This window comes from Camelus ferus, chromosome 23 (assembly GCF_009834535.1).
Source record: "Camelus ferus isolate YT-003-E chromosome 23, BCGSAC_Cfer_1.0, whole genome shotgun sequence".
Taxonomy (NCBI): Eukaryota; Metazoa; Chordata; class Mammalia; order Artiodactyla; family Camelidae; genus Camelus; species Camelus ferus.
Genome location: NC_045718.1, coordinates 13,050,968 through 13,078,956, shown reverse-complemented (window position 1 = coordinate 13,078,956; position 27,989 = coordinate 13,050,968). Strand labels below are relative to the sequence as shown.

Below are 27,989 nucleotides of genomic sequence, written 5' to 3'. Positions count from 1 at the left end.
CAAAGAGTTGTACACAGAGTTACCATATGACCCAGCAAATTCACGCCCAGCTGTATGCCCAGGAGAACCGAAAACACAGATGTTCATAGCAGCACTGCTCACAGTAACCAAAAAGCGAGGACAACCTGATGTCTACCAACTGGCAAAAGGTAAGCAAATCGTGGCCCACCCAAACGACGGAGCACTGTTCAGCCCTCAAAGGGACAAAGCACTGACAGATCCGTGAACACACACGCGGGTGAGCCTGGAACACGTCATGTGAGGTGAGAGGAGCAGACACAGGAAGCTGTGTTTTGCAGGATTCCACTTATGTGAGACGCCCAGAGCAGGCAAACCCAGAGAGAGAGGACGCAGGTGTGTGGCTGTCAGGGAGGCGGGAAGCGGGCTGAGAGGGACAGCTAAGCGAGGACAGGCTTTCTCCGGGGGTGGAGCGTGTGCTGGATTAGTGGTGATGGCCGGACAGTTTGTAAACATGCTTAAAAACACTCAGAGGGTGAGTTTTATACTATGTGAATTAGATCTCAAATTTTGAAAGTATGTAAAGCTGAAACAACCACGCCAGTTCAGCACTAGCACAATTTTGAAGGAAGAGTAGAGCAGGCAAAGATTCAACGCACCACAAGGAAGCGTGTGTGAGAGCACGTGTGCTCAGAGACGCACGCGGACATGCTGACAAGCCTTGCGCCCGGGGTGGACTTGTGGGCGATTTCTATTTTCTTTTTCTTTTTTGTATTTTCTAAATTTTCTACAATGAGTCAGACCATAACCAAACGTGTGTTTTAAAAACAAAGCGCGTCTGTGTATAATTACGTCCCAGGCTCTGGAGTGTGGAGATGGGGCAGGGCATGGGGGCCGGGAGGGAGGGTTTCCGACTGAGCAGCAGAAGCCCCGTTCTCTGCCGCCCCTTCCCCTGATCTCCCCTCAATCGGTCACCAGGTCCTGGCAGTGGACCCCGGGCCCGGGCTGTGGTCCAGGCTCTGTCCCGCAGGGTCTCCTAACTGGCCTCGGTGGCCTCAGCTGGTCACTGAAGGGCCAGCCCTGGCTGCAGACCTCCCTCCTCTGCAGGTCTGCCCCAGGGCACCGCCAGCCAGGGCGCCAGGCCCGCCTGGGGCTGCCATCCCCCAAATCCAGTGTGCCCTCCAGCCCTGATCGGCAGCCCTCCCCCTCACAGAGGCCGTCCTCTCATCTCCACCCATTCCTTCACCTTTTACTGCACCTTCAACACCAGCTCAAGGGCATCTCTTCACGGAGTTTGGCGCCCCGCCAGCCAGGAGGGACCCTGGCATGAAGAGCTTCCCGTTCACCTCAGAAGCGGCTGCCAGGCTCCCAGGGCCACCAGCCTTGTGACTCCGTGTCCAAAGGGCCACAATTAGAACCAGATGACAGGGGTTCTTTAAGGCCCTAAAAGCTTTGGGCATTTATTTCAAGGCATCTTATGTTCGACGACACAGTTTCCTCTGGGCCCCAAGTCTCAGCTCCAGGTGGGCTCACGGCTCGGCCAACAGGACAGTGACACCCACTTTGAAGCTGTCTGGAAACTCCGACAAGACTGCCGCAGAAAAGCTCTCAGTAACTTCAAGAAGCTTTATGAAGCCCTGAGCTGAGTTGTACCAGCTGGGGGTGATCACGGCCGTGGGGGTGGGGGTGGGGGTGGGTTTGAAACCCCGATGTGGGTGTGGAGACGTGGCTGGTGCACGAGAAGCCGCAGACCACACTGCAGATAGGAAGGCCGTGTGAATGGGGTGTCAGACCTCTCCTCCCCAGGCAGACACTCGGCCAGGAGGGTCTGGAGGTGAAACATTCTAGCATCACTGCTGACCAGCTCAGGGCAATTAGGCTGGACTTGTATTTAAACTGCCTACGTGTTCTGCTCTTTGAAAATAAATCTATGAAAAAGAAAAGAAAGAAACTCACAGTAAAACTCCTCACCTTTGCAGAATAGTGGAAGGAGCCGGACGTCAGATGATACGGATTCAAACCCCAGCTCCGAGGCCTGGTGCCCTGGAGAGCCGTCCATGCCTGCCCGGCTCGCATGGGCCCCACCCCTTCCTGCTGCCCTCCCGACCCTCCCGCAGGTCCCCAAGAATTCTGGCCCGTCCTGCTTGTGTCCTTGTCCCGAACCTCTACCTGGGTTCCCGCTGGAGCTGGTGTGCCTGACTGGCACGGGGAGGGTGCTGACCACAGATGTGGGCCATGGAAGGAAAGCCACAGTCACTGAGGGGTGGCTGGCCCCTCAGGAGGGGAGCACCCACCCTCTCTGGGAGACCTGGTTTTGTAGCAAAGCCTGGCAGGGCTGAAGGACCCCTTACCCCAGCTCCTCACAGCCAGACTTCTCTGGGCCACCCAGTCTCAGGGCCCCACACAGAGAGCGCTGACACTGTGGGACAGGCCCAGAGGTCAGTCTGATCCGTCTTAACCACAGCGCCACAGTTACCTGACCTGGGCCACACCTGTCGGACCACCAAGTGTCTCGTGAGTCTTCATTACCCCAGTTTACAGATGATAAAACCAAGGTTCAGTAGGTGCAGACAAATTGTCGTGACCCTTCGTCTAGAAAGGGGCAGTGCTGGCTTTCAACGACAAGCAGTGGCTATTTCAGAGGAAGACCTTGAAATCCCAAACCACCCTTTCACCTGAAAGGACAGATTCTCTGGGAGCCACCACTGCGGCCAAGCCTGAGCCAGCCTGCCAGCCCTGTGTCAACAGATACTCGAGGGCCTGGACCACGGAGGAGGTGAGTGTCCACCAGCAACACTCCCGAAGCCTTTTTCCCTTCTCCTTCTGACTCTCGGACTTGAGTAGCCATGGGCAGGCTCCGGGTCCAGCAGGGGCAACAAAGACAAGAGAGCTCCACCTGGATCCTTCTTGATCTGCCCTGGCTAGGGCCTCCCTACCTGTCACCCTGGTCATGAACTAGGGATGCCTGGTTCTGGCATTTAGTGTACTCAGTGTGCTGAGAGGTGAGTGGAATCAGTCTAAGAGGACTTCCTGGAGGAGGTGTGTTGTATTGATTTAGGCAGCAGAGAGGAAGAGGAACAGCTCAAGCCAAGGCTTGGAGGTCAAAGAAGATAGGTTTGGGGAGCCGGGGGTGCTGGGGGTGAGTGACCTCGTTGGAGTGGGTGGAGAACAGGCACCAGGCACACCGATGTGAAAGCAGGTGTAACTCGGGGAGTGGGGCACAGCTCAGCGGTAGAGTGACTGCTTGGCATGCGTGAGGCCCTGGGTTCAATTCCCAGTACCTCCATAAAGAAATAAATAAACAAATAAACCTGATTGCCTACCCCGCAAAAAGAAAGCAGGTGTAACTCACAGGAAGACTGGCCCCACTGGCCTCAGGGTCTGTGGGCTCTGATCAGAGGTGCCATAAGTGCCAAGTGCCGTCTGATGACATTCAGGAGCCTTGGGCCCGCCCTCACCTGCCGCTCCATGCAGTCCACCCCAGCCAGCAGCAGGACTAAGAAATGGCATGGCTTAGCTGGCTTCCAGCCTCCCCGCCCCAGGCCCCACCCCTGCCCTCTGCCCTCCCTTCCGGCTTCGGCCCACCCAGATGTTCCAGGGCCCAGGTCAACAGACACGCAGCCGAGAGGCAGGTTAATGGGCTGGGGGAGCACGCTGGGCCAGGGGCTGGGGGCCGACGCAGCTGTGTCGGGGGCTCCCTGAGGAGGCCTCAGCCTCATTCCTGCCAGCTGGACAGAGCAGGAAGGGAAGGGCAGTGGTCTGGGGGACAGAGCCTCCTGCCCATCCCCCCACGGCCACCGCTTAGACAGAACTTCACCCCCCGCCCCGCCCAGAGCTCTGGGAACTAGGGTGCCAGGGAAGGCACCTGCCCAGCCCCGCCTCCTCGGAGAGTAAGGTCCCCATTCCCCACAGGGGCAGAGACCATCCCTATGTGGCAGGTAACCCTAAATAATGTTATTCTTGGCTTTGGAAGCCACTGTATGGCTTTTTAAAAAAATAACATGTTTATCTCCCACTTCTGTCTATTTGGACTGATACACGTACTGACCTGCAGACCCTGACAGCAAGCCACGGGGGCTGGGCCGCAGCCCCAAGCTGCGCAGACACAGCCCGGGGGCCCAGCTCGCAGCCCGAGGCCACACGTCCTCCTCCCTTTGAGCCCTGCTGCCCTGCCCGTCTCCCTCCTAGCCCTGTGTACTCTCCCCTCTGTCGGGGAGAGAGGACAGGGATGGGGGTGGACCCCCCAGGGCTCCCCCTTTCCTGGGACTTCCTGGGTGTTCTGAGGAAGGTGTTCTGGAGGTACAGGTGGTGGCAGAAAGACCATTGCCTCAGGAGCAGACACACCTGAGTCTCAATTCTTGTTCTCACACACAGTTCATTACTGAGCAAGCTACTTCACCTCTCCGCCTTATTTCCTCACTCACTAATTCGTACATTTTTATAACCAAAAACCATGCAGTGCCCAGTGTGTGTCAGACCCAGTACCAGGTGCGGGGAATCCTGAGTCAAAAAGGGACAGTCTCCACCCTCACGGAACCCAGAGCACGGAGGGAAACAGAGACAGGGAAGTAAAAGGGTGGTAGCAGGTGAGCAGGCTGCCCGGGGGGTGTTGCGGGGGCCCCTGCAGGATGAATGTAGGGGCGGGAAAGGCTTCCGGCAGTCGGGACAGCGAAGCCCAGGCCTGAGCAGGTGAGCAGGGCTCCTCTGCTGCACGGGTGGAGGGCTGGGGCAGATGGCATGTCCTGCAGCCCCGCAGGGAGCTTGGCCCTGTCTTCAGGGCTTCGGGGGCCACGGAGATTTTTAAGCAGTCGGGTGATGTGATCAGGCTTGTGTTCTAAGGCCCCTTGGACTGCCGAGTGGGGAAGATGGGGGTAAATTCAGGACAGAAGCAGGGGGCCCAGGTGGAGGCTGTGGCAGGGACCCAGGCAGGGGTGAGCTGGGCAGGTGATGTGGCCACAGTGAGTGCAGGGTGAAGGGCTCACTCAGAGCAAGCAGGACGCATGGTCCCTGGGACTTGACTGACTGGACACAGGCGTGAAGGAGAGAGGGTCAAGGGTGAGGGCCAAGTTGTGGATCAGGAAATAAGTAACAACAGAGATGCTGGGTGTGGAACACCACGGGAGGGAAGGTGGTGAGCACTTGAGGGGACATCCTGTGGGCCATGAGTGGAGATTCCAACAGCAGCTGAGGCTGGAGGTGCGGACTTGAGGGGACAAGGGGGGCCTCAGAGAATCGTGCCATCGGTGGGGTGGCGGGGGAGAGGGCGGAGGGAGCGCGCATAAGACAGACTCCGAGGAGAGAGGGGTCAGCGCCTCCCCTGCTGCTGAGAGATACCACAAGGAGGCTGGGACGGGCCTGGCCTTGGGAGGACCTCCATGAGGGACGAGGGCCGCAGAAGCCGGCCTGGAGGTGACAAATGGCTTGTGGGTGGGGCTGGAGGAGAGAGGCAGCGGCGGCCGGGGGGCCTTGGGGTGACGCCTGTCCCCTGGAGAGGCCCGGAGCAAGTCCCCACCCTCTCCTGCCCTCTGCCCCTGCCCACTCCTCCTCCTCCGTTGCCTTGTCCCAAACTGCAGAGCTAGGCCCCAAGGGGAGGTGTGGCACCAAGGTCACCTCTGCCAGGTCCCCTGAGGCCTCCAGCCCCAGAGAGGTGCTGCGCTCCCCAGCTCCCCACGCACAGGCAGTGAGGCAGGACCCCGAGAGCGGCCCCCTGAGGAAGGGCCCCTTCCCCGGGGAGACTCAGGGCGCGGGAGGAGGACGGGCTGCGATGCCAGGCTTGCTCTTTCCTCGGGGGCATTGTTTGTGCGGGGGTCTCCTCTCCGTGGCTGCCAGGGCCCCTGGAGGTCACCCCCGTCAAACACCAGGGGCCATCCCGCCTCCCTCCCCGCCGCCCCAACACCTTCTGAGGGTCCTTGCTGGAGTGGCAGGGAAGGAGCCGGCTCTAAGTCCAAAACCAGGTGTTGGGACCAGGGATGGGGAGCCACTTCCGTGAGAGTCCCTGGGGTGGGGGGGCCACATTCTGAAACAATTGACCTTAGAGCCGTCTGGCTAGAGCGGTCACAGGGCCCCAGAAAAGACGGCCCCCCTTCAGTCAGGGGCGGAAAAGCATCTGCAGGCCCAGCCTGGGTTCCAGCTCGCTGGAGACACCGAAGCATCGCCTCCCCTCCCCAGAGCCACCCCTCCCCTCCGTGGCTGGCTTCCCCACCTGCAGGAGAGGAGGGTGGACCGGGTGGCCTGTGGCGCCTCCCACTGGTATCCTGAGGCCCTGCGGCCTGGGGCAGGCAGCCTCCACCCACGCGGGCTCTGCCAGTGGCCCAGCCTGAGCCCGCTGCCTTTTCCGGTTTTGTGTGGATTTCCTCACACCGGTGAGCAGCTGGCAGTCACCTGGGCTCCAAAGGCTCATAAACGGGTGGAAAATTACTCATAGATCTCGAAAAAGATCACACTCTCCCAGCCCCTGACCACTCTCCTCTCCCGATGGCTGCGGGGCTGGGGGGGGGGCAGTGGGGGATGGACAGCGGCAGTGGAAGGCTGGCGGCAGCACGCAGGTGCTGTCTCCACCTCTTCCTGGCCGGGATCAGAGCCACCCCTCACCTCCACTCTGGGCGGACAGAGTTCTGGGGGAGAAAGTTTCAGAGGTCTGAAAAGATGTCTGAGCTCCCAGAAGACATCAGGAGGGGAACAGAGTGAGATGGTCCTGCAGGCCAGACAAGAGGAGTGTGAGTGAGGACCTTCAGAAAGCCCTCCGGCCTTTCCCTCCCTGTGGTTGTAGACAGCTGGGGTGGTCTTCCCCAAGTCCAGCCTTCATGTCTCCAGCTGCAGCCTGCATCCAAGGTCATCTGGTACACCTCATGGCCTCTTGGCAGGTCCACAATCAAACCAACCCAAGCCTCACATTTCCGTCCTATGAGTGCTGGTGACTGTAGGGGGCCAGAGGCTCCTGGAGCAAAGAACTCTGAGGCTAAAATTTTAGTTGCATGCTAATCGCCGGAAGGTGGGGGGGGGGGGCAGGGGTCTTGATAAATGTGGATTCTGATCCCTCTGTCTGGTCGGAGCTTGAGCGTCTGCCTGACTCACCGCCCCTGAGGCAGACGCTGCTGCTCCGTGAACCACACTTTGAGGACCAGGGTCAGAGCCCGGTTCTCCATCCGGCTCTGCATCAGGCACCACAGGGGGCGGGGGTAGTTTCTGGCAAATCCGGCCCTAGAGAGTCCAACTCCAGACGGAGAAGGGCCTGGGGAGCCGCTCTGCCCTCGTGCTGCGCGCGGGTTCCTTGGGGACCAGACCTCTGGTTCCTCCCAGCTGGTCTCCCGCATCACCTAGGGTCCTGGCTAAGAGCACACGTGCGGACAGACCATTCACCGATTCTGTGGTCAGCTCCTGACCCCTGGTTCCCTCACCTGCGGCATGGGGGTCATGGGACCTCCCTCAGAGACTCGTCCCAGGGGACAGAGGAGGTGGTGTCTGCTGGGCCTCAGCCCAGAGCCTGGCACCACAGGAGGCCCACCAAACACAGACCGCAGCGTGGCTCTCTGCAGCATGGGCTTCGCCCGGCTTCCACTGTGCGCATCAACGCCCTCTGCCGTCATGCACTAGCTTCACGTCACATTCGCCCGTGCTGACTTTTCTGTCTCAAAAGCTTAAGTCCACAGTGGGCAGGGGGGGGGAACCACATCAAACCACAAGGTGCTGAAATGTGAGGCCCTTGTTTTATGAGTGATCTCAGGCATTTCAGGTGCTCAGCAAAGCTTGAACGAGCAAGCAGATAAATGCAAGGGTGGGTGGATGGACGGACAGACAGATGTGTGGATGGATGAGTGACAGGACAGACGGACAGGTGCACAAATGGACAGTCAGATGGATGAATGCCCGGGGTTAGGTGTCCTCCTCCCTCTGGACACACATGGAACCCAGGCCAGGGCTCTGCATTGGCATCGGCTGCTCAGGAAGAGCAGGGAGGAACCTTGCTTCTGTCACCTCCCCGTGGGGGAGGGGGTCACCGCACATCTTGGCTCTACTGGGGGCCATATGCAGCTAAACTGAATCTGCGTGGTGAGCTCCCACACCCCCGCCTGGGTGCCCTGTCTCTCTTGGGCCCCTAGGCCTAGGCCAGTGGGAGCTCCTGGGGCTGAGGAGACCCAGGAGCCCAGGCTGGGGTGCTCCCCGTGGGGCCGAGGTACCAGGCTGCTCCTGGGTGGGCCAGCTCGGGCCACCTCCCTCCATCCCAGACCAGCATTTATGGCTGAAGGCGCCTCCGCAGGACCCAGGGCCCAGCCCACACAGACACTCCCCTAGGAGCTTCAGGGGCCAAACGCCCGTGTTCAGACCATCAGCACATGCGGAGCCCTCGTGCCCGCCCCCACCCACCTCGAAGCAGCCTCTGCCCCAGACGCATGTAGCAATCAACTCCCGGAACCTTGGGGAGGTCCAAATCCAGTAGCATGTAATCACGGAGCCTGAAATAGCCGTGCCAGGGAGGCCAGCTGCCACCTCGCGATCCCTGGGGACCTGCGGGGGCCCCACCACGCAGCTGGGCCTCTGTCCCTCTCTGGCTGGCGGGTAAGTTGGGAGGTGCCGACAATATTCACCAGATCACCTGAGAGCTCAGGGGCAGCTCGGGGGCTGGTCCACGGCAGGCCGGGCATCTCCAGGACAAGGCCTGGGATCAGAGTCACCCAGCCTCCAGGCCCGCTGCCCCCTCCTCCCCAGTGCGGGGCCTTATCACGTGTGGCCCTCACTGCAGCCCAGCCGGCCCACGGGCCACTGCCCTCGCCAGACCTCCTGTTCCCTTCTGACTCCGCTCTCAGCGTCTCACCCCGCCATTCTCTGCAGGACCCTCACTCGCCCTTCTCTGACACCCCCATACTCTTTAGTGGGTTGCATGGTGCCGTCCGAGATGGTGAGCCCAACTCCCAGAACTTGAGGGCAGAACTTTCTTTGGAAAAGGGTCTTCGCAGGTGTACCTAAGTTAAGGAGCCCAGGTACCTGCGTGGCCCTAAACCCAACGACAAGCTTCCCTGTAAGAGGCACAGAGACACAGAGGAGAGGGGAGGCCACGGGAAGGCCCAGAGACGCAGCCCCAGGAAGGCCGGCACAGCAGAAGAGGCAAGGGGCCCGAGGCAGAACGTGGCCCGGCTGACACCTGCGATTCAGACCTCGGGCCTCCAGGACTGAGGCAACCACCTGCTGCTTCAGCCGCCAGCGCATGCACGGGGGATTGCTGCGGCAGCCCCAGGACACTGACACGCCCCTCTTCCATAACTGGCTCTTACTCTTCAGTGGGTGTCAGAACCCCCTGGGGCTTGTGAACGCAATTACTGGTCCCACCTCCTGAGTTTCTGATTCGGCAGGTCTGGTGGGGCCTGGAAGTGTGGATTTCCGGCAGATTCCCAGGTGGGGCCGGTGCTGCTGGCCCAGGGACCCAGCTTGGAGAACCACTGCTCTGCAAGTTCTCTCCAGACCGTGTGAGCCCACCTTCCTGGTCCCGTGAGCTTCCTCCTTCCTCAGTACTCAGGCGTCGGAGACAGTGCCTCCCGCAGGGAGCCCCATCCCCGTGCACAATTGGCTCCTTCTCTTGAAACTGGCCAGGCCCCCCGCCAGAGGCCTCCTGAAGATGTGCTTCCAGGAGGCTTGAGTGGGGAGGGAGGCTGGCGCTCACCACAAGAAGACCCTGCGCGTTCCACCCCGGCTCTGTCTGGGGCAGGGCCCCGCCCTCAGACCCGTCTGCAAAACGGCTGACTCCCCCTTGCGCACGTGAGACAGAAGAGCTCTTCCTGGTGACAGTGTCCTAAAGCCCTTCACTAGTGGGTGTTATTAGTTACAGCCAGCCCCACGCCCTCTCCCGGGTCAGGACCAGGGGTCTCCAGGGTTCAACGCTGATGCCAGAGTGTCAGCAGCCCCAGCCCAGCCCTGTCCCCTAGTTACGGATAAATGTTTATGTCCCCGCAAAAATCATGCTTCCACCCCCCACCCCAACACGGTGAACTAGGAAGCAAGGCCCTGGAGGTAAACGGGCCATGAGCGCGGAGCCCTAGCGACAGGTCAGGAGGGAACTTCCGTCCCCAGCGTGAAGGTGCCGCGGAAGCCGGCGGTCTGCGCTCGGGAGAGGGTCCTCGCCAGAACCCAGACGGCCAGGCTCGGGTGCGGCTGGAGGTGGATCTCTGCTGTTTGTCAGCGCCCCCGTCTGTGACACGTTGTCACAGCAGCGCAGCCAGAGTCCCAGGGCTCTTGGGAACCCCCAGTGGGGGGGCACGCTCCAAGGCCAGCCGCAGAGCAGGTGCTCTGCCAACGCGGTTGGCCTGTCTCTCAGGGCTTCTCTTCTGCTCCAGCAGCGCCCTCAGAATCGCCTTGAGTGCGTGCGTGGACTCCAGGCTGGGCGGCCCGAGTGTCCGCCCCGGCCCTGCTACCTCTTGTCTGTGTCCTTGTGCCTCAGGCTATGAAATGGGGGTGATGAGGCTACCAAGTTGCCCCTCCCACAGAGCTGGGACGTGAAGGGAGGTAGTGAGGAGAAGCGGCTCACACATGGAGACGGCCACGGAGCGCTGGCCATCGCCGGTCTCTGGGACAGCCGCCCCTCGGAGGAGGGCCAAAGGCATTGGATGAGGGGGCCTTCTCAGAAGCCCTGTGCTGGCCGCTTTCCCCAGGAAGCCCCCCAGTCCCTCAGAAGCCTTGGGCGCTGGGCGGCATGGTTTGGCCATGTTCTCCTGGAGAAGCTCAGGCCTGTCCTCCTCCCACCTCACCGATTCCCAGGGGCCTGGGCGCGCTTGGGGAGACCAGCCCTGGCAGAGCCCAAGAGAACAGGCCCGCAGCATCGCCAGCGGCTCAGGAGCAGCCCCACACCCTCCGACCCCCGGCAGGCGGCCGGGTGGCCCCGCTCAGGCAGGCGGCCGGGGCTGGGGGCTGCGCCAGTGCCAGCTGGGTCTGTCTGGAGTCTGACATGGCTCTTGGTGAACTTTCCAGCTCGGCACGGGGTCGGGGCTTCGGGGCTCCCCCAGCAGTCACGCGTTTCTCCCGGGGCTGGGGTGGGGGTCCAGGACGGGCTGCTTCCTGTTTTCTCCCTTTGCTGCTGCCGCTGCGCTTCCCTGGTTCTGCTCGGGACCCCCCGGCCCAGCCCTGGGTCTTTCTGGGCTGTTCTCCTGCTTCTCCGTGGACCCTCCTCGCCCCCACCCAGTTCCTAACTTCCCTGGGCTCGGCTGGCTGCTCGCGGTTTCTCTTGGCCATGGCTCCAGCCCGGCGTGACCCATCTGGTGCGGCCACCTCTCCTTCCCACGCGGCCAGGGAGGGGCGCCATGGGGAGCTGAGTCTCTGGGCCCAGCCCTACTGGCCACTCTGCACTCCCCAAGCCCGCTTCCCAGGCCGGGCATCTGATTCTGGCTGGGAAGAGTGGGACCTCCACCAACATTCCAGGAATGTCCACGGGACCTTGGAACAGCCGAGTCCCTGGGGCCTGGCTTGCTGTGGACACACCTCTCCCAGGAGCAGAGAGCCACAGGCAGGGATGTGTCCCCAGACACATTCCCAATCCTTTGACTCCCAACAGGCATTCCTTTTGCCAGCACTTGTGGGGAAGGAGGGCGGGCACCTGACGATGGCCACCAAAGAGGCTTCCTTTCAGCCGTGACGGAAGGACACAGCCTTCGAAGTCCAGCATCCCCGGGTGGCCCTGCCCTCCCTAGAACTTGTCTGAGCCTCTGCTCCCTTGTCTGACAGCAGAGAGGGGCTTTGCGAGGATGAAATCAGGTCAGGAGTGTAAAACACCACACACGGTGCTGGCCCGGCATGGGGGGCTCGACACAACCACTGCCGCACCCTTGCCCCTCAGCCCGGCAGGCTGGGCCTGGTGCTCCAGACTCTACCTGAGTCAGGGGGACGCGGCCTCACTTCGAGGCCCCCAGCTCCAAAATCTCAGGAGGTAACAGCCACCGAACAGAACCTTCAAGTGAGTTCTACAACACCCCCTTCTCCCCAACACACCCACGCACGCGCACACGTCCACACGAGCACAACGCTCACTCACGCGCTGGTGTCCTTCGGTAGAACGACCCGCGTTCCAGCTTGTCCTGGATGCCTGGTCACCTCCCTGCAGGCACCTCAACTCAACAAGTCCAAAGGGACCTGAGAGTCCCTCTTGCCCTGCACCCCCCGAGCTCGTCCCCTGGGGTTCACGGCTCACTACTTGTTTGGCACGTCCTTACTAAGCTCTGCCACACGCCAGGCTCCCAGCCCCGGCCTCCGCGTCTAGTCCGATGTCCAAGCCCGGAGCCCACGGTCAGTCCGGCCCCTTCTCTCCCTCACACCCATCTCCAGTCAACCCCCCAGCAGTAAGAGTAACTGCGGCAGAAGTAGCAACAGAGGTGCCGGCCCGTATTTCCTTCCATCCTGTCGAGAGACGTGGGCGCTCTCCCCACCTCCATTTTACTGGAAAAGGAGCAGAAGCACCAAGGTCAGTAACCGCCCGGGCCTTACAGGGAGCGAAGGAGCTGAGACGCAACCCCCAGGGCTCGGTTCTGATGGCCCGACTCCTTGATGTCCCCAGAGTCGGTCAACTGCTCCTCGAGCCGCTGCCCCACCTTTCCGTCGACTCCATCATGTTCTATTGGCATAGGAGTCAGTCACTGACTCCTGCCTCCAGGCTGTCCTCCTTGACTGCTGCCAGCATGATGTTCAATGATGCGAACTCCATTGCATCACTCTCCTGCTGAAAGTCCTTCCACAGCTCCCCAGAGTCTTAAGCACAAAGTCCAAATCCTCATCTCTCCCTGATTCCAGGTCTCACTCCCTCCTGCCCCTGCCCCCAGCACCCCACAACAGGCAGCCAGACTCGCCCCCTTGCACACTCTCCGCAATTCACTGAGTTCCTCCTTGTCTCTGAGTCTTTGCATATGCTGTTCCCTCTGCCTGGAACGCCCTTCCCTGCCTCTTCACCTGATCCTTCAAGATGCAAAAACTCAGGTTTTGCCTTTCCAGCCAAGCCTCCAAGCCTCGAAAACATGTGTAAAGAGAACGAGTGGGTGACCAGTCAAGGGAGCAAAATCACAGGCGCATCAGCACACATCACAGCGTGCCGGGTCCTCACACTGACCACGCTTTGCTCCTCACGGAGCCCTGTGAGCTCGGCAGGGGAGGTCAGCACCCCCACGGGGCACAGAGAGGGTCAGAGACTCCACACTGAGAGCCAGAGCCCAGCAGGGGGCCAAGCCTGCTGGTCAGGTCTGCATCACCCCCGGGGGGTGTTATGCCCCTGCCCTGCCACACCCCCCCCCACCCCACCCCGGGCAGCAGGAGTGACAGCTGGATCAGCTAGGTCTCCCAGCCACGGGACCGCCACCCCTCAGGAGCGCAGGAACTGCCTGTGCGGCCCACGTGTCTAGAAGATGAGACCCTCAGAGTCCCTGAGCACGAAAAAGATGCAAGTCGCAGGATAAAACATTCACCTCAGAGGAAGTGAGAAAAAGTCTGGGCAAAGTCTTTGCCCCTGTGAAGACTCCTCGGATGCTTTGGATGAAACGTCAAACCGCCCCTGCGTCGCTGGTGCCCGGAGCAATGGTTTAGTCTTTCCTGGGAGGGGAGCAGGCCCAGCCTTCCTGGCCTCTGATCCTCTGACCTTGGCCTCGAGGGGCACACCAGCAGCCTGACCCTGTTCACTGGTGACTCTGGACAGAGGGAGAGGAGGTGACCCCCAGAGGCCCAGCCCTTGTAGGGGTGGAGGGTGGAAATGGAGGAGGATGGGGGAGGCAGGGGCAGCTCTGCCACTTCGGCATCTGGGGAGGGTGGAGGGTCAGGGCTGGGAGGAGGGAGACAGGCCTGGGTTGGGTGGCAGGGCTAGGCCCCTACGCCAGCCCTCTGTGTATGGTGGGTCATGAGGACGAGAGGATGGGGCAGGGACCACAGGCCAGGACACCAGAGGCCTCTGTCCTGAGACACCGCATGCTAAGTGGGCCTCCGTCTCCCCCATGGCTGAAGGTTAGGCCCAGTCCTGGTTCCCAGCTTTGACTTCTCTCCCGTCAGACACAGATGTACGTAGAAATTCAGCTGCCTCACAGGGCATGCGTCAGGCACCAACTGTGTTCCAGGCCCCGTGGTGTGCACCCAGCACCTGCCAGGGGACCACAGCACCTGCTTACATCACCCATAGCACGTTTCTGCATCCATCCTGGGGCCACAACACCCCTAATGGACAGGAGAGGAACTGCAGGGCTCCTTGGAGGGATGGACGGGTCACGGGTGGCCAGTGAGTCCAGGACTCTGGGGAAATGAGTGTCTGAGTGGCACCCCACCAAGCTGAGGGTCAGAGCAGGTGAGGTGGGGAGACAGACGGTTCCTGACGCTTCTTTGGGGTGGCAGCCTCCAACCAACCTCCACCAAGGCTCCTTGGCAGAAGGCCAGACACCCCGGGATGACGGCCCCAGAGGCCCCGTTCCCACACTCCTCCGGCAGGGCTGGGTGCCTCCCGGCCCCAAAATACCCCCGCAAGTGTACACACGACTTCCTGCCACAAGCCCCCCAGAGAAACTAAAGCCTGGAGAGCGCCGTAGGGACATGGAGTGAAGGGTCCCGAGGGCCGGGGCCACGACTCAGGCCCAGGAAGCAGGCGTCCAGGCCCACCCACCATGGACTCACAGAGACTGCAGGCTCGGCAGCTCCCACAATGCCTCCGCGGGGACGCCTCCCAGCCGGTTGTTCTGCAGCATCCTGGAAGGAAAGGAGACGGCGTGAAGGACCGCAGGGCCTCAAACAGCCCCCACGCCAGGCCTATTTGGAGCCCAGAGAGCCCTGGCCCCACCCCGGCCCAGCAGGGGTCCAGAGGCTGTGGAGGTGTTGGGGGCTGGGCCCGGGCTGGGAGGCTGCCTCAGAAGGGCTCGTGGGCGGAAGCAGGACTGGAGAGAAGCAGAGGGGCCCCTTGGGGAAGCAGCGAGGCCAGGAAGCAGAGTACGGGATTCCCTCGCACTTCGGCCAGGGAGGGCGCGGGGAAAGGTGTCGCTCCTCCCCGGCCTCCGCTTCTCCGTCTGCAGCTGAGAGGCGGAGGGTTTCCTGAGGAAGGGGAGGGTGAGGGGCCCAGGCAGACATGCGGCTGTGGGCTGTCTGTCTGTAGAGCCAACGGAGATGTCGGGATTGGCGTGTCGGGACAGCCCGGGGGCCCCATTGCACACGGCCTGTGGACAGATCCCCCAGGAGGCTGCCCTCCTGGCCCCACAGGGTGGTGGGTCAGGGAGCGAGCAGCAGGGGAGAAAGGGGGGTCTGGGCCCCCTTGGGCGGGACTGCCGAACCCAGCCGACTCCAGGCACCAGAGCTGTCCTCAGAAAAGGCTGCGGAAGTCACTCCAAAGCACAGGGAGTCCCTGAAGACTTGGGCCCTGGGTGGGGGTCCTGCCCGCCTGGTTCTGAGGAGGGCCTGGGTGGTAGCGGCCTTTGCAGCATCCCCCTACCCACCGCCGGCCTCTAGAGCCGCCCAGAAATGAGGAGGAGGCAGGCCCATGGGGCGGGGCTGGCCACCCACGGGTCAGGGAACAGCTGGGGGCAGGCAGAAAGCGGCCCCACCTGGCGGCCCGCACGCCCACCGTCCGGCCCTCCTGTCCAGGCACTGTCCCGAGGGAGCAGGTCTATCCTAGGACAGGCTGCTCTGGAGCTGGGGGTGGGGCCTCCAGGGAGACCCTGTGTGCCAGCCACCTCTTACCCCCTGCAGGGTGTTGCTCCTCCCTGGCCAGCTCCATGGCCCTAGGCTTGGGGTGGGATGAGGCGCTCTGGCCACAGGTGCCCCCTCACCCAACAGGCACCGGTCCTCAGAGGCTCCTGCGTCTACTCACAGACCCAGGAGGAAAGAACTGTGGCCTCCCTGAGGGCAGCCCCGATGGTGGAGCTGGGCAGGGGCAGTGAACCCGAGCACGCAGCCTTCAGGGCTCTGCCGGACAGAGACCCCACCTAGAGTCTCAGGAAAAGGCCTGAGGCAGGGGCTTGACCAGAGCCTGTGGGCCGAAGATGTGGAGAACCAGCAGAGGAAGGCGAGGCCCAAGAGTGACCCCTCAGGTCAGGTGTGGGGCTGGAGAGAGGGACGCAGGGGTCCTGCCACAGCCACTTGGGGACGGTCAGGAGGAAATACCCTCGTGTTGGTCCCTGGCCTCTGGGAGGGCAGGATGGAGGTAGGGTGTCCCACCCGGACAGCCCAGCCCCACGGGAAGGAAGATGCAGCTCAGACAAGGGTCCAGGGAGCTGCTAAAGTGACCCTGTCCCTTTGCACCGGAGGGGATATTGTGCCGATGGGGGGCTCTGCTGTCTTTCTCGTGCAGGTCTGAAAAGGAGTGACAAAGGGCACCGAGGCAGGAGAAGGAGACGCCAGACACTGCGAAGCACTTCTTGCCCAGATGCAGGTGGAGCCCCCTGCTTGGAAGGTGTTGAGTAAAAGGACACGCTCCCCAAGACCACCCACTCACCCCGAAGCAGAGGGGTCTGCAGGCAGAGTGGACACGAAGGCTTTGGGGGCCCAGGGTCAGTGGCAGGAGGGGATGGACAGCTGGCTGCCCCTGGCTCCAGCCACCTAGCTGCCCACCGTGCTGGGCCGCGAAGGGGCAGGGCTGCAGCTTCCAGGAGCTTTGACTTATTGCCCAAAGCAGGCGAAGAAGAAAGGCTCACCCCTAAGCTGGAGACTCGGGAACGAGGGACGGGTCTCACGTCCTCTGAATTCCCGACAGACAGAGCCTGCTCTCTGATCTGGCTGCAGGTCGGGGCCTGGCTGGGCAGGGACCACCTCCACACAGGCCGCCCGGGCCTTGTGTCTGGCTTAGGGTGCCTCCCCCATCGTCCTGCAGGCAGCGGTGTTGATGGGAGCAGGACGGACGGAGAGAAGAGGCAGGAAGAAGAAGGAGGGCTGGTGAGAGGGAGGGCAGGTCTGAGGCAGAGAGGGAGGTTGGGGGCAGGAGACCAGGCTGAGACAGAGGCTGAGCAGAGGAAGGGCAGACGAGAGACCAGAGAGCCCTGGGGTCAGGGGCTCCGAGGCAGGTCGAGAGAGAGGCTGGGGGCCAGCAGTGCTGAGTCCGACAACGTGGAGGAAGAAGGGGATGGGGTGGGGACTGCTGACTGGCCAGAGCCTGAAGCTCACAGGCCACAGGGACAGGGCCACTGCTAGCCCAGGAACAACCTGGAGCGAATTAGAAAAAGGTACTCCTTTCTAGACGGATGTAGCCCTGAGGCAGGCACAGGACTGGATTGCAGCCCCTTCCTACCCCTTAGCTGGATGCTCTTGTGCAGTGAACAACCTGCTCAACTGTATAAAGAAGACCTGCAGGTCAAGTCAGGGCTAGGGGGCAGGAGAGGTGGGGAGTGGCTCACCACTTTGGGAAGTTTCTAACGCTCTTCTATGGCTCCAGAATCAGCCCCCAGGGTGCTCATTGTCTTCCCAAGCCAGTCCCGTGGTGAGGTGACCTCCCAGGGAACACTCCCCCTGCCCGCAGACCCTCTGCACCTCCTCTACCACCTCCTTCCACCCACACGCATCACAGCAACAGGCGTGGGGCCAGGGGAGGGCAGCCCCGGCGGGGACAAACGAGCCATGGACCGGGGTCGGGTAGGGGTGCCTTCCATCCCCTTTCCCCCAGTGGGCCGTCTGGTCACTGGAAGAGGGAGGTTAGGGGAGGTGATAAGAGGGCCTCTTCAATTCTCACTTTCCTTTTACTTTGAGGAAAGGTGAGCGGACCTGGGATGGAGAGGAGAAAGTTTACAGGAGAATGAGACTCAGTGTGGAAGCCAGAGACCAAGCCTGGGGCCAAGGCGAAGGGCCCAGAGAGGACCTGCCAACTCATCTCCAGAAACAGTCTCAGCCCTCCGGCCTGGGAGGTCTGGGGGAGCACAAGGGTCTGTCCCTGCGCCCAGCCCCGTGAAGTCCTGTGCTGACGGGCCCGCTTCACGTCATGGAAGAAGCAGGTTCGCGTCCCTGCGCTGTGGCACGAGCATCGGGTGCAATTAAATGTTTGTTTACAAACCATGAAGTTTGTTACAGACAAGGCGAGAGCAGAGAAATGGAAACAATCAAAACGAAAAGTGAAGACAAGGAAGCAAGAAGCCAGTGGCAAACCGAGACACTGGGCACGAAACCTCACTTTGCCCAGAGTTCTCAAGGCCCCGTCTCCAGGTAAAACGGGTGTCCTTGGACTTACAGGGTTTTCAGGCTGTAGAGACCGGCGAACGCTTGTCCTGGGATGTGTGAGAGGTGGTTCCCAGAGAGACGCCTGCAAATCAGAGGAAAGGGCAGTGTGTCGGCAGGGAGCCAAGGTGGGTGACCTCCCTTGGCCAGCGTCTCGGAGTGTTCCTAGAGTGCCCAACTTTCAGACAAGGAAACCGAGGCTCGGAGAGGCCAGCTCACTCCCCACTAGGCTCACAGGGCGTGGCGTCCTCGCCAGCTGTGATCAACCTCCAGGCCCACATCCGCTTCAGTGCTGGCCTGCTCACCCACGGCCGCCCTCACCCCCGAGCTGCGCTGCATCGGCTCACCAGACAGACGGACATGCCTACGTCTCCCCACGCCCCAAACTTCACAGCCAGGCCCACCAACCCAGGAGGGCAGGATATGGGGCGTTGGTCCAATGAGGCATTTCCACGTTTGTCGTGGGGTGGCCACCAGCTGTGACAGGAGCGAGCGCCGTGGAATGTGCTAGGTGCGCTAAAGCCTGGCTGAGCAGAGCACCGGGACGGGCTGGAAGGCCCTGCCAGACCTCCAGACCACATTATTACACACGTCCATTCTTACCAAGACGCTTGCAGATGTAGAAATTGTGCTGACGCAGCTTAGAAGCTATTTTTTTAAAAATGTATCTCTACTAAGAGTCTCTTTATTTGACATTTATTATTTTAAAAAAACACATGGAAAGGCATCATATGTGGGGTCTCCAAGCTTGGGTTCTGCATGTGGGCATTTTGCCTCTAAAATGGCCCCACCCCCTCTCCGGGAGTGGGGGATGGAGGACCAGCTTCCGGGTCGCAGGTGTGCCCGTGGGTCACCCGCCCAGCTCCCCCGCCTCTTCCTGCTTTCCTCTCCCACCCAAGCTGGGCCCCTCCACCTTGAGAACCCCTTGCTGCCCCTCGCTCTGTCCCTTGCTTTGAGTCCTGGCTTCAATTTCCTCCGCAGGAAGGCTTCCCTAGCCCACCCACCCTGCCCCTACCTGACCTGAGAGCCGGAGCCGGGGCCTGTGCCAAGTGCCCACCCATCCTGCTCCTGGCTGCAGCCGGCAGGGGGCAGGGGGCTTTGTTTTGTTTCCCCTGAAGCACCTTGAGCTCCCCTTTCACACGGGAAGGGGAGTGGAGGCTGAGTACTTGGTCTGGAAAAAAGCTCAGCCATGGCCATGGGGTGACGGGCAGGCTATGTGCACTCTTAGAGGGCACTGTCTTGGGCCAGGATGGGGAGACCTGCTAGAGAGGAGGGGGTTGGGGTGGAGGTGGAGCATGGAGTGTGTTTGGGGCCAGAAGCCCACGGTTTGAGAGTTTAAGCAAAGCCCGGTAGAGCCCTAGGGATCCAGGGTGGTGCCCAAAAGAGCCAGCAGGCTAGGGGGGCCAGGAATTGGCAAGGATGAGAGTGGTTGGGAGCAACATGGCCTGGCTGCCCAGAGCAGGCGGGCGGGCACTCTGGCTGAGAAGCTGACTTGCTTATGGGCACCACTAGGGCATGAGGCCATCCTGCAGGGTGACTGCCGTGCGGAGGATTAACCAGGGAGGACTTTGTGGAGGAAGTGGGCCTCGCATTGGCCCTGATCGAGTGGAGAACAAGCTGGTGGGCCTGCGGGCTGGAGGGGAACATACTCAAATGCAGGAGGGAAGCAGGGATGTGAACAGGACCAGCCTCATTGGAGCAAAGCTGGCCAGGTGGGCTTGGGCCCATGACAGAGCGTCTTAGAAGTGGGTCCTTTGGGCCACAGGGAGCCAGAGGAGGCACCTGGCCTGGGAAGATGCACTCTGAAGATGGGCAGAGTGCATCAGAAAGGAGGTGGGCGATCTGCCTGTTAGAGGCTGGTGCGGCCCCACAGGTGAGGGGACGTCCAGGGACACAGGTTAGGGGATGTCCAGTTGGCGGCAGTGGGAACAGGACCGAGGGACACTTCAGGGAAACACCCCCGGGCTTGGGGAGCAGGTCGGGGACAACCCCTGGAGAGGAGCAGAACAGACTGAAAGGAGGAAGGCTGCAGAGGGGTGGTCGGGGGAGGAGCGGAAGCTGGGTTTTCGAGCTCCTGCACCATGCAGCCCCCACGGCCACCCTCGGTCCCACACCTGGGCCAGGTGGACCAGGCCCTGCTCCCCAGGACAGCTTCCCAAGGCCCTTCCTGCTGAGTCTGCCCCTCCTGGGGAGCCAGGGCCTAGGAGTCAGAGGTCACAGCACTTCCAGCCCCGGGGGAGGCTCTACTCACAGTTCCTCCAGGAAGCGCAGGTGGTGGAAGAGGCCGGGCTGCAGCTCCGTGAGGTTGTTCATGCTGAGGTCTCTGCAGGGAGGAGACAGAGCGGGTGGGCTGTGGGCTGCCTGACCCGCCCCAGCCCCGCCTGCGGACACTGCGGGGCCCCGTGCCATCCGCACGCAGAGCCGGGCAGCACCCTCCTGGGTCCTTGGGCCAGGGCCCTCCCTCCTCCCTCAGTGGACTGATTCTGATGGGGGCATGGGGAAGCTGACTGCCCCCTACCCCGGCCCGGGTTGGGCTAGAGAAAAATTCACAGGCCTTTAGAGCAGGAGGGGCCACTTAGCACACAAGACGTCTGTGTGCTTCCTCCCGGGGGAAAGTACCAGACACCGGCCCGCATGTGTGGTCAATCCAGGACAGGCCCTGGGGTCACCCTTTTACTCCATCCCAGAGCCAGTGGATGTCACCACCCTCTGAGGCCTCCACAGTCTGTCTCCCGTTGTCTCCCTGCTGCCCCCAGGACCCTTCTCCAACCAGAGTCTGGCCCCTGGGCACGTCACAGAGGACGCCGGATTCCCGAGTGGCAGGATAAAGACATGCTCCCTCCATGGGCTCCCACCTTAGACCACTCCAGCCCGCCCACGTCCTCTGAGGGACCCTGTGGGCGTTTCAGTGCCACTGCCCCTGAAGACCCCCTGCACACACAGGGTCCCAAGAGTAAGAGCTGGCGTTTCCTGGAGGCCCCTCTGCCAGGCCCTGGCTAACCTTTATCCAAATAATCCCATTGAATTCCCACAACAGCCCCAAGGTAGAGTCCACCATTTACTCCATTTACACTCAAGAAAACAAAGAGGAGTGGGCACTGAGCACTGAGGTCAACTGTCTCCTCCATTTACCCTTCAGACCTCGAGCTCTCAATCACTGTGACCTTCAGTTTCCTCATCCCTAAAAGTGGATGAACACCCCAAACTCCCAGAGTCCTCATGAGGAGGCAGTGAGCCGGTGCCTGCAGACCAGCCTGCAGGCTGGGGTGGGAGAAGAGCGGTGCCCTGGTCTGTGGTCCTGCCCTGTCCTCAGGAGGGCGAGCAGATGCACGTGTGTCCCACACATTTGGGATCCATCCTGTTTCGAAGCCCTCGCCAGCCCTGCCCCAGGGCACAGAGTGGGCCCAGAACAGACACCTACTGCTGGGCCCCACCCCCGGCCCTCTGGCAGCCCCTCCCGCCAGGGATGCACTTGAGATGTCAGACCTCAACGTCTCCACGTTCCTCAAGAAACACACTTGCTGGCGAGTGTGCTGGAGGAGGTAGGGAGCCCAGCTCCAACCTATACAAAGCCTGCTTAGTCTCCAGTGTTTTATCCCCCATATGCTTGTCCTCGGGGCACCACGTCCTCTAAGGTGGAAGACGTCTGAGCGAGCGGGAAGAGCTGGGAGCCCGCCGGTTCCTGCCCACACTCCCTCCCCGCTTCCGGCGAAGACAGAGGCCCTGGGCCTGCCCTTCCAGGAGGAAGGCTGCGTGAGGTGTGGCAGGTGTGCTGGTGGCCATGGAGGACACAGGGCGCTGGATGGAGGCAGGGAGGATGGGGAGGCCCGCAGAAGCCCAGGCCGCCGCCTCTGCTGAGTCCGGGCCTGGCTCATTGCCAGCCAGGCGGGAAGGTGCGAGGTGCCACAGGAGCGATTACCTCCCAACAATCGCCCGTGCATTTCTGGACGTGTCTCCACAGGCGCGGGCGCAGGAGTTCAAGGAGCACACAGGGCGTGTGACTCAGGCCTCATCACTCAGCCGTTCCCCCAGGGGCCGCAGCGCAGAGGCTCTGATGTGGCTCCAGCATCCCCAGCCCCACCACCGATGAGGGGCCTCATTGTTCTCCCCAGGGAGGAGGGGGCCTGCCCCAGCCCGCCCCCACATCCTGCCCAAGACAGCACCCACCGGGCCAGCTGCGGTGCCCAGGGGAGGGGTGGGGAGCCCCCTCTAAACCCAGGCCTCCACAGAAGGAAAGGGGCGGGGCTGGTGCCAAGGAAAGGGGGGCAGGGGAACACTTGGAGCAGGAGAGGAGGTCCAGTGAGAGCCCTGAGCTGAGGTCCTCCCGCTGAGCTGCAGGCCTGGGTGCAGCAGAGGACCCTGGGGTGGGGGGGCACCGGGCAGCCTCAGGGGGGATGCAGCGCCCGGGAGGCTGACCACAGGGGTCCTGGGAAGTTGGTGATTCTGAGCTAGGATGTTCTCCGGGCAAACGAGGGAGCCTGGCTCAGACTCTTGGCCGCCTGAACCAGGGCAGTCAGGGGCCCGGCGTCCAGCTGTGTGAGCTTGTACGTACTGACAAGACACGCGAGCTCTTGGACACGCTTGTCTCGTGGGGTGCTGGGCACACGTGTCATGTGAGGGCACACGTGTGTGTTCGTCCATATGTGTGTAGAGTGCTGTGCTCTTAAAACTCACAACGTTCTCAAAGCACCCACGTGTTATAAAGACAGAGACTCTGGGAGAAGCTCACCCAAATCTCACCCCCTCCTCTGGCTCCTTTGTGACCTTGGGCGACCCAGCTCCGTCTCTGGGCCTTGGGCCTCCCCTCTGGTCTATCTCCCCAGGACAGGGCACAGTTGGCTCAGAGGTGGTGTTTTGGGGCCTGACTGGTGGCTGAACTGGACATGGATACCTGAACTCAAGCTCTGCTCTGCCACTGTCTCCCTGTGGGCACCACACATGCACAGGCACAAACACGTGCACACGCAACCGCTCACCAGGCCTGTGCAGGACTCAGAGCCCCCCACACACAAGGGCCTGGCCTGGTTTAGGTCTTAACACTTTCTGAACAAGAGGCACCATGTTTCCTTTTGCACTGGGCACCTCAAACTGCTCCTCCCAACTGACCCGCAAGGGTGGGTTGCAGCCCATCCTGAAGGGCATCAGGGGCTCTGTGTGCTCGGCTGGATACAGCTGTGGGGGGACTGGACAGGGTCACTGAGCGGGGCTGCAGGCGGGGCAACCAGACCCCCAAGGAAGCAGGGTGAGGGGCGTCACCATTGAGACAAGGAACAGTTTGAGAAGAGGGAAGACGCCGGGGAGCTGGAGGCAGAGGGCGCACAAGACCTGAAGCTGGCCGGGGTGGGGGTAGCGGGAGCCCTCCCCTCCCCTGGCTGACACTCAGGGGCCCTGGGGGTTTGTTCTGTTTGTCTTCTCCCACTGGCGGGAGAAGAGGCCAGGAAGCAGCCCCACCCCTGCAGCCAAGTAAAGGGTGGCCAGGGCGACTGGGAAGGAAGCCCCGTCCCCCGGTGTGGCTCTGCCCCCAGGTCACCTCCTCTGGGAGGCCTTCCCAGCCCTCCCACCCTGGCAGCACTGGGCAGCGCCCTGGGGACTTACACGGCTGTGTTCGCGCTCCCGCAGGGGCGTCAGCACGATGCTCACGCCCACCACGTGCCCGGAGCCGCCCTGCCTTAGCCCCCGGCCCAGTGCTGGGCAGCAGCATGAGGCTGGCCAGGCCACGTGACATCTCCCAGCCTCTGTCTTCCCCTCTGTGAAACAGGGATGATGGTCCTTGCCTCACAAGGGTTGGAGCGAGGACTGCGCGAGTCAATGAATCATACGAGTTAGTAAAACACCTACAGGCCCCCCTCACCCAACTTGCCTCCTGGTCAGCACCGTCCTCATCTAAGTGAATCATGACGAACTATGGAGACTTGCACGGAGTGACCCTCGTGACGTGGGCTCCCCCACGTGCGAGGGCTTGGTCTCAGTCTCCTCTGCACCCTCCAGTCCTTGGGGCCGCGTGGCACCTCGGGGTGCACTGACCACAGGTGAATGATCACAGCTCGCCCGGCTTCTGCGGACAGCCCTCACCAGGACACCAGGTTTGAATCTGATTTGAACTCCCCCCGCTGCTTTGGGGCTCCTCCACGGTGCTTAGTTCCAAGGTGGCGCACAACTGATGGGAGCCGTTGTTAAACGCTCACTCTTCTCTTGACCCAACGGCCTTGAGAGGGTGGACGCGGAGCCCTGCCCTGAGGTCCCTCCAGCTTCCACAGTGAGCCGGCTTCTCCTAGGCCTTGTCCTCTGGTCAGGGCCTGCGGTTTAACAACCTGCACAGGCCAAGCCGGGCTGGGCCCGCCTCCTGCTGTGTTGGGGGACAGCGTGGGGGTAGGCAGGGAGCAGGCCAGGCCCGCCCAGAAAGAGTCCAACGGGGGCCCCAGGCCGGCTGCCGCTCACAAGACGCTCACGGACCTCCTCTGTCAACAAGAGGCAGGTGACAGGACAGAAAGACCATGGAATTTGGGGTCACGGCCCCTTTGAGCCCCACAGATCACTAGGGTCTTTCCTGCCAGACAGCTGTGGGCTCAGGGTGCCGGGAGTGGGGGTCGGGACAGCCTGGGGCTGGCTCTGGGCCTCGAGCCCACGGTGCTGTGGGGAGGTAGCCACGATGCCCCACACTCGTGCTCTGCTCTGCGGTCTACAGACTGCTCCTGCAGCCACCCTCCTGTCTGGTTCTAAACTCTGTGTCTGGACTCAGAAGACGGGGTCGACAGGGATGGCTTCCTGGGGCAGAAACGAGGGATTTGGAGTGGGAGGGGCCACAGGGGTGGCAGGAGGGCGTGAAGGAGGAGGTATGGGGGATGGTAAGAGAGATGCGGGGGGCGGGGCTGGCACCTGCACTCCGGGTCACTGAGGGGTCTCCATGATTATTTGGCCAAGATGAGGCTCGCGCAGGTCAGACGAAACTGGGGAGAGAGCAGTCCTTGGGTGACTCAGTCAGTTCAGGTGGGGCGGGAGGGACGAAGGCAAGAGAAGGAGCCGCTCCTAAAAGCCTGAAAGTCAGGTGAGAGGGGCTTTCTAGCCCTGGGTTCACACCCCGGAGCCAGGCAGTGTCGCTCACAGGATCACGATATTTCGTCGCGGCTTGTGGGGCTCCTCAAACTGACGGCAGAGAAAGGAGGCCAAGGGTGGAAGAGGCCGGGAGCGGCACCCCACCTCTCCGAGTTGGCACCTGGCCACTGCCTCGTGTGACTGTTTAATTTCCACTCATCAAAGTCAAGTCAGATCAAAAGTTGGGCTCCTCAGCTACACGGGTCTCGCTTCCAGGCTCAGTGGCCGCAAACTGGACAGTGTGGACAGAGGGTGTGTCCCTGGCGTCTGTGGGTGGCCCCAGGACAGCCCCTGCAGTCAGCCCGGCCTGTGTCCCACTCCCAGATCTGTAATTGCTGGCTGTGTGACTTTGGGCAAGTGACTTGACCTCTCTCCGCCGTGGTTTCCTCGCGCTTTCTGGGGCCTGGCGCACAGTAGACAGCCAGCACTGCCCCAGTGCTGCCGCGCACCACGGCCCAGCTGAAGTGCCTCCTCCTGCAGGAAGCCTCCAACCTTGAGCGCTCACATAACCACCCAGCCATGTGTTGTTCAACCAGCATTTATTAAGCACCTACCGTACACCAGGCCCTGTGCAAGGTGATGACGCTGCCAAGTCCAACAATGCAGGATCCCTGCCCTCAAAGAGCCCGCAGGTGAGATAGCGACGAGAGCGGACAGTGACAAGTCACAGGCCCTCGGGCTAATCTCTGACTTCTGTGGGCTCACTCACCAGCCAGGCTGCCCACCCCGCCCACCCCTGCAGCCTGTCCTTGCCTTCTGGGGCTGGTCTCCCCACCCACACAGACAGGCGCTGTCCCTGTCACACAGGCATCAGCGTCGGGGGCCCTTTTCTCTGCAGCACGGAAGGGTGGGGCGTGTCCCACAGGTAGCCCTGGCCAGGACTGACCAGGAGCCGGAGGGTCCAGAACAGACCCCTGGAGGACTCGCCTCTCCACCTGCCAAGCTCAGTGTCCTTGACTCACCAGCATGGCTTCCAGCCCCTGCTCTGATCTCAACTCCATGCGTGTGGATGTGTGTGGGCGGAATTCTGTCCTCCGCCTGGACCCGGAGCCCTTAGAGGGGAGGGCTGTGACGTCCCATTAGATCAGAGGTCCCGAGGGAGGGACTGTGGTCCCCCCAGGCTCCCAGGAGATGGACCAGGTGAGGCTGGGCCAGAAGTCATGGGTGGGAGGACCTGGGTAGCCCTGGGGTGGGAGGGGAGTGCGCTTTGTGTGCAGAGCAGACCACACAGCCCCAGCCCTGTCTGTTTAGCTGAAGCTCTGGTCCTGGGCCTTTATCCCACCAGATAAAGAGGCAGGGTGTGTCTGGAGGGAAACAGGAGGAGGCTCTCTGTTCAGAGGCCCCCACCCCACGTCCCAGCTGGAAGCCTTCCTCTCACATCCAGACCCCTCATCCCCGGTCCCCTTCCCATCCCAGCACCTCATCATCCAGCTGGACCGTGCCCACCTAGCCAGATGGTTTTCTGGCTTCTCAACTTGAATCTAGTGGGAAGAGCAGAAGCTGGAGGTTCGGAGCATCTGGGAGGAGCCGCCTTTGCTGGGACAGACCCGTCGCAGACGCAGACTCCTCAGAAGGAGGGTCCCGTCCCAGACCTGCCTCTCCCGCCCCTCCCCCACGTGAAGGCCTTCTGCATCTCTGTCTCCTTCATCAGGCCAGGAGGGAAGCATTCTTTGTTCCCTTTTAAATGAAGAAAGGGAGACTCGGAAATATCAAGCTACTTTGCATCTAGTCACACAGTTAAACAAGTGGCCGAGCCAAACCCATGCGCTTGGCTCTGCTGAGCCCAGCTGCACACGGAACCCAGGAATGAAAGGTGGAGAGGTGGGAAGTGGGGGTGGGCAGATCTGGGAACAACAGAGGGAATTAGAGGGGAGGGAGGGAGAGGGAGGGAGAGGGAGGGCAAGGGTGGGGGGAGGGCGAGGGAGGGAGGGAGGGTCCCCACCCCTCCTGGCCTCAGCCTTGGCCTCAGGGTCCCGCTCGCTCCCTGGGCTTCGAGGACCAGTGGAACTTTCCAGAGCCCGGCCCCCTTCCTCCAAGTTCACCTGGGTGAGCCAGGCCCTGCCCTCTCCACCCAGGAGGTCCTGCCCACCCACAGAGCCTCACCTGTCCTTCTTCCCAGCATCATCCGGCCCCTGAGGCCCCACTGCCTGGTCCCAGGGGTGGTTCCTGCCGTGCTCTGTGTTGACCCTCACCTGTCCACCCGTCCCACCACCTTCGTCCCTCCCCGGGGCAGGAGATCCAACAACCTGCCCCCCTCCCCAGGCCCTGCCTGTTTGGGTTCGGGGACGTACAAAAAGACTAGACCCAAGACCTCAATCTAGCACCCCTTCCCAGCGACGTCCTTCCTGACGCCTGCCTGGCCCCCTCGTGCTGCAGCTGGGCTGGGCTGAGGACAGACGGAGCCTTTCCCGTTGGCTGGGGGAGTTCTCTGTGGGCGCTGGGGCCAGTCTGCTTGGGTCTGTCTCTCGCCCAACTGCCTCCCAGCTGTTTGAGGAATTGGGGGGCGGGGGCGGTTAGCTATGCCCAGTGGTGTGTGGCATCCCTCCCTCACCTGGGCTCACCCCAGAGCCTTTCGCCTGGGGAAGCAGCTCTGCAAGGTTGCAACAGAAAGGGGTGGGGCAGCGGAGGGAGGGTGTTCTGGGTCAGCCTTAGAAGGCACCAGCTGCTGCTTCTCTGCGGCCTCCAAAGGACTGCCACCTGCCTAAGCCCTGGTCTCTCATCTTTGATCCTCTGATCTCTGGCCAGGGTCCCCCTGCCAAAGACATTCCTGTCTCCCTGGCCTCCTCCAAGGAAAGGCAAAGGGCTGGGTG

At 61.8% G+C, this 27,989-nt stretch overlaps 1 protein-coding gene across 5 annotated transcripts in view; it reads right to left on the bottom strand.

Annotated features, from left to right (window-relative positions):
• Positions 1-27,989, bottom strand: part of LGR6 (leucine rich repeat containing G protein-coupled receptor 6) — an 88,757-nt gene that overhangs the window by 46,410 nt on the left and 14,358 nt on the right. For all 5 annotated transcript variants that reach the window (XM_032466910.1, XM_032466911.1, XM_032466912.1 and 2 more), the window contains exons 2-4: positions 20,339-20,410; positions 18,101-18,172; positions 14,575-14,646 (exon numbers count right to left, since the gene is read on the bottom strand). In XM_032466910.1, coding sequence (XP_032322801.1) covers positions 14,575-14,646; positions 18,101-18,172; positions 20,339-20,410 — 216 coding nt within the window. The remainder of the gene's footprint in view (positions 1-14,574; positions 14,647-18,100; positions 18,173-20,338; positions 20,411-27,989) is intronic.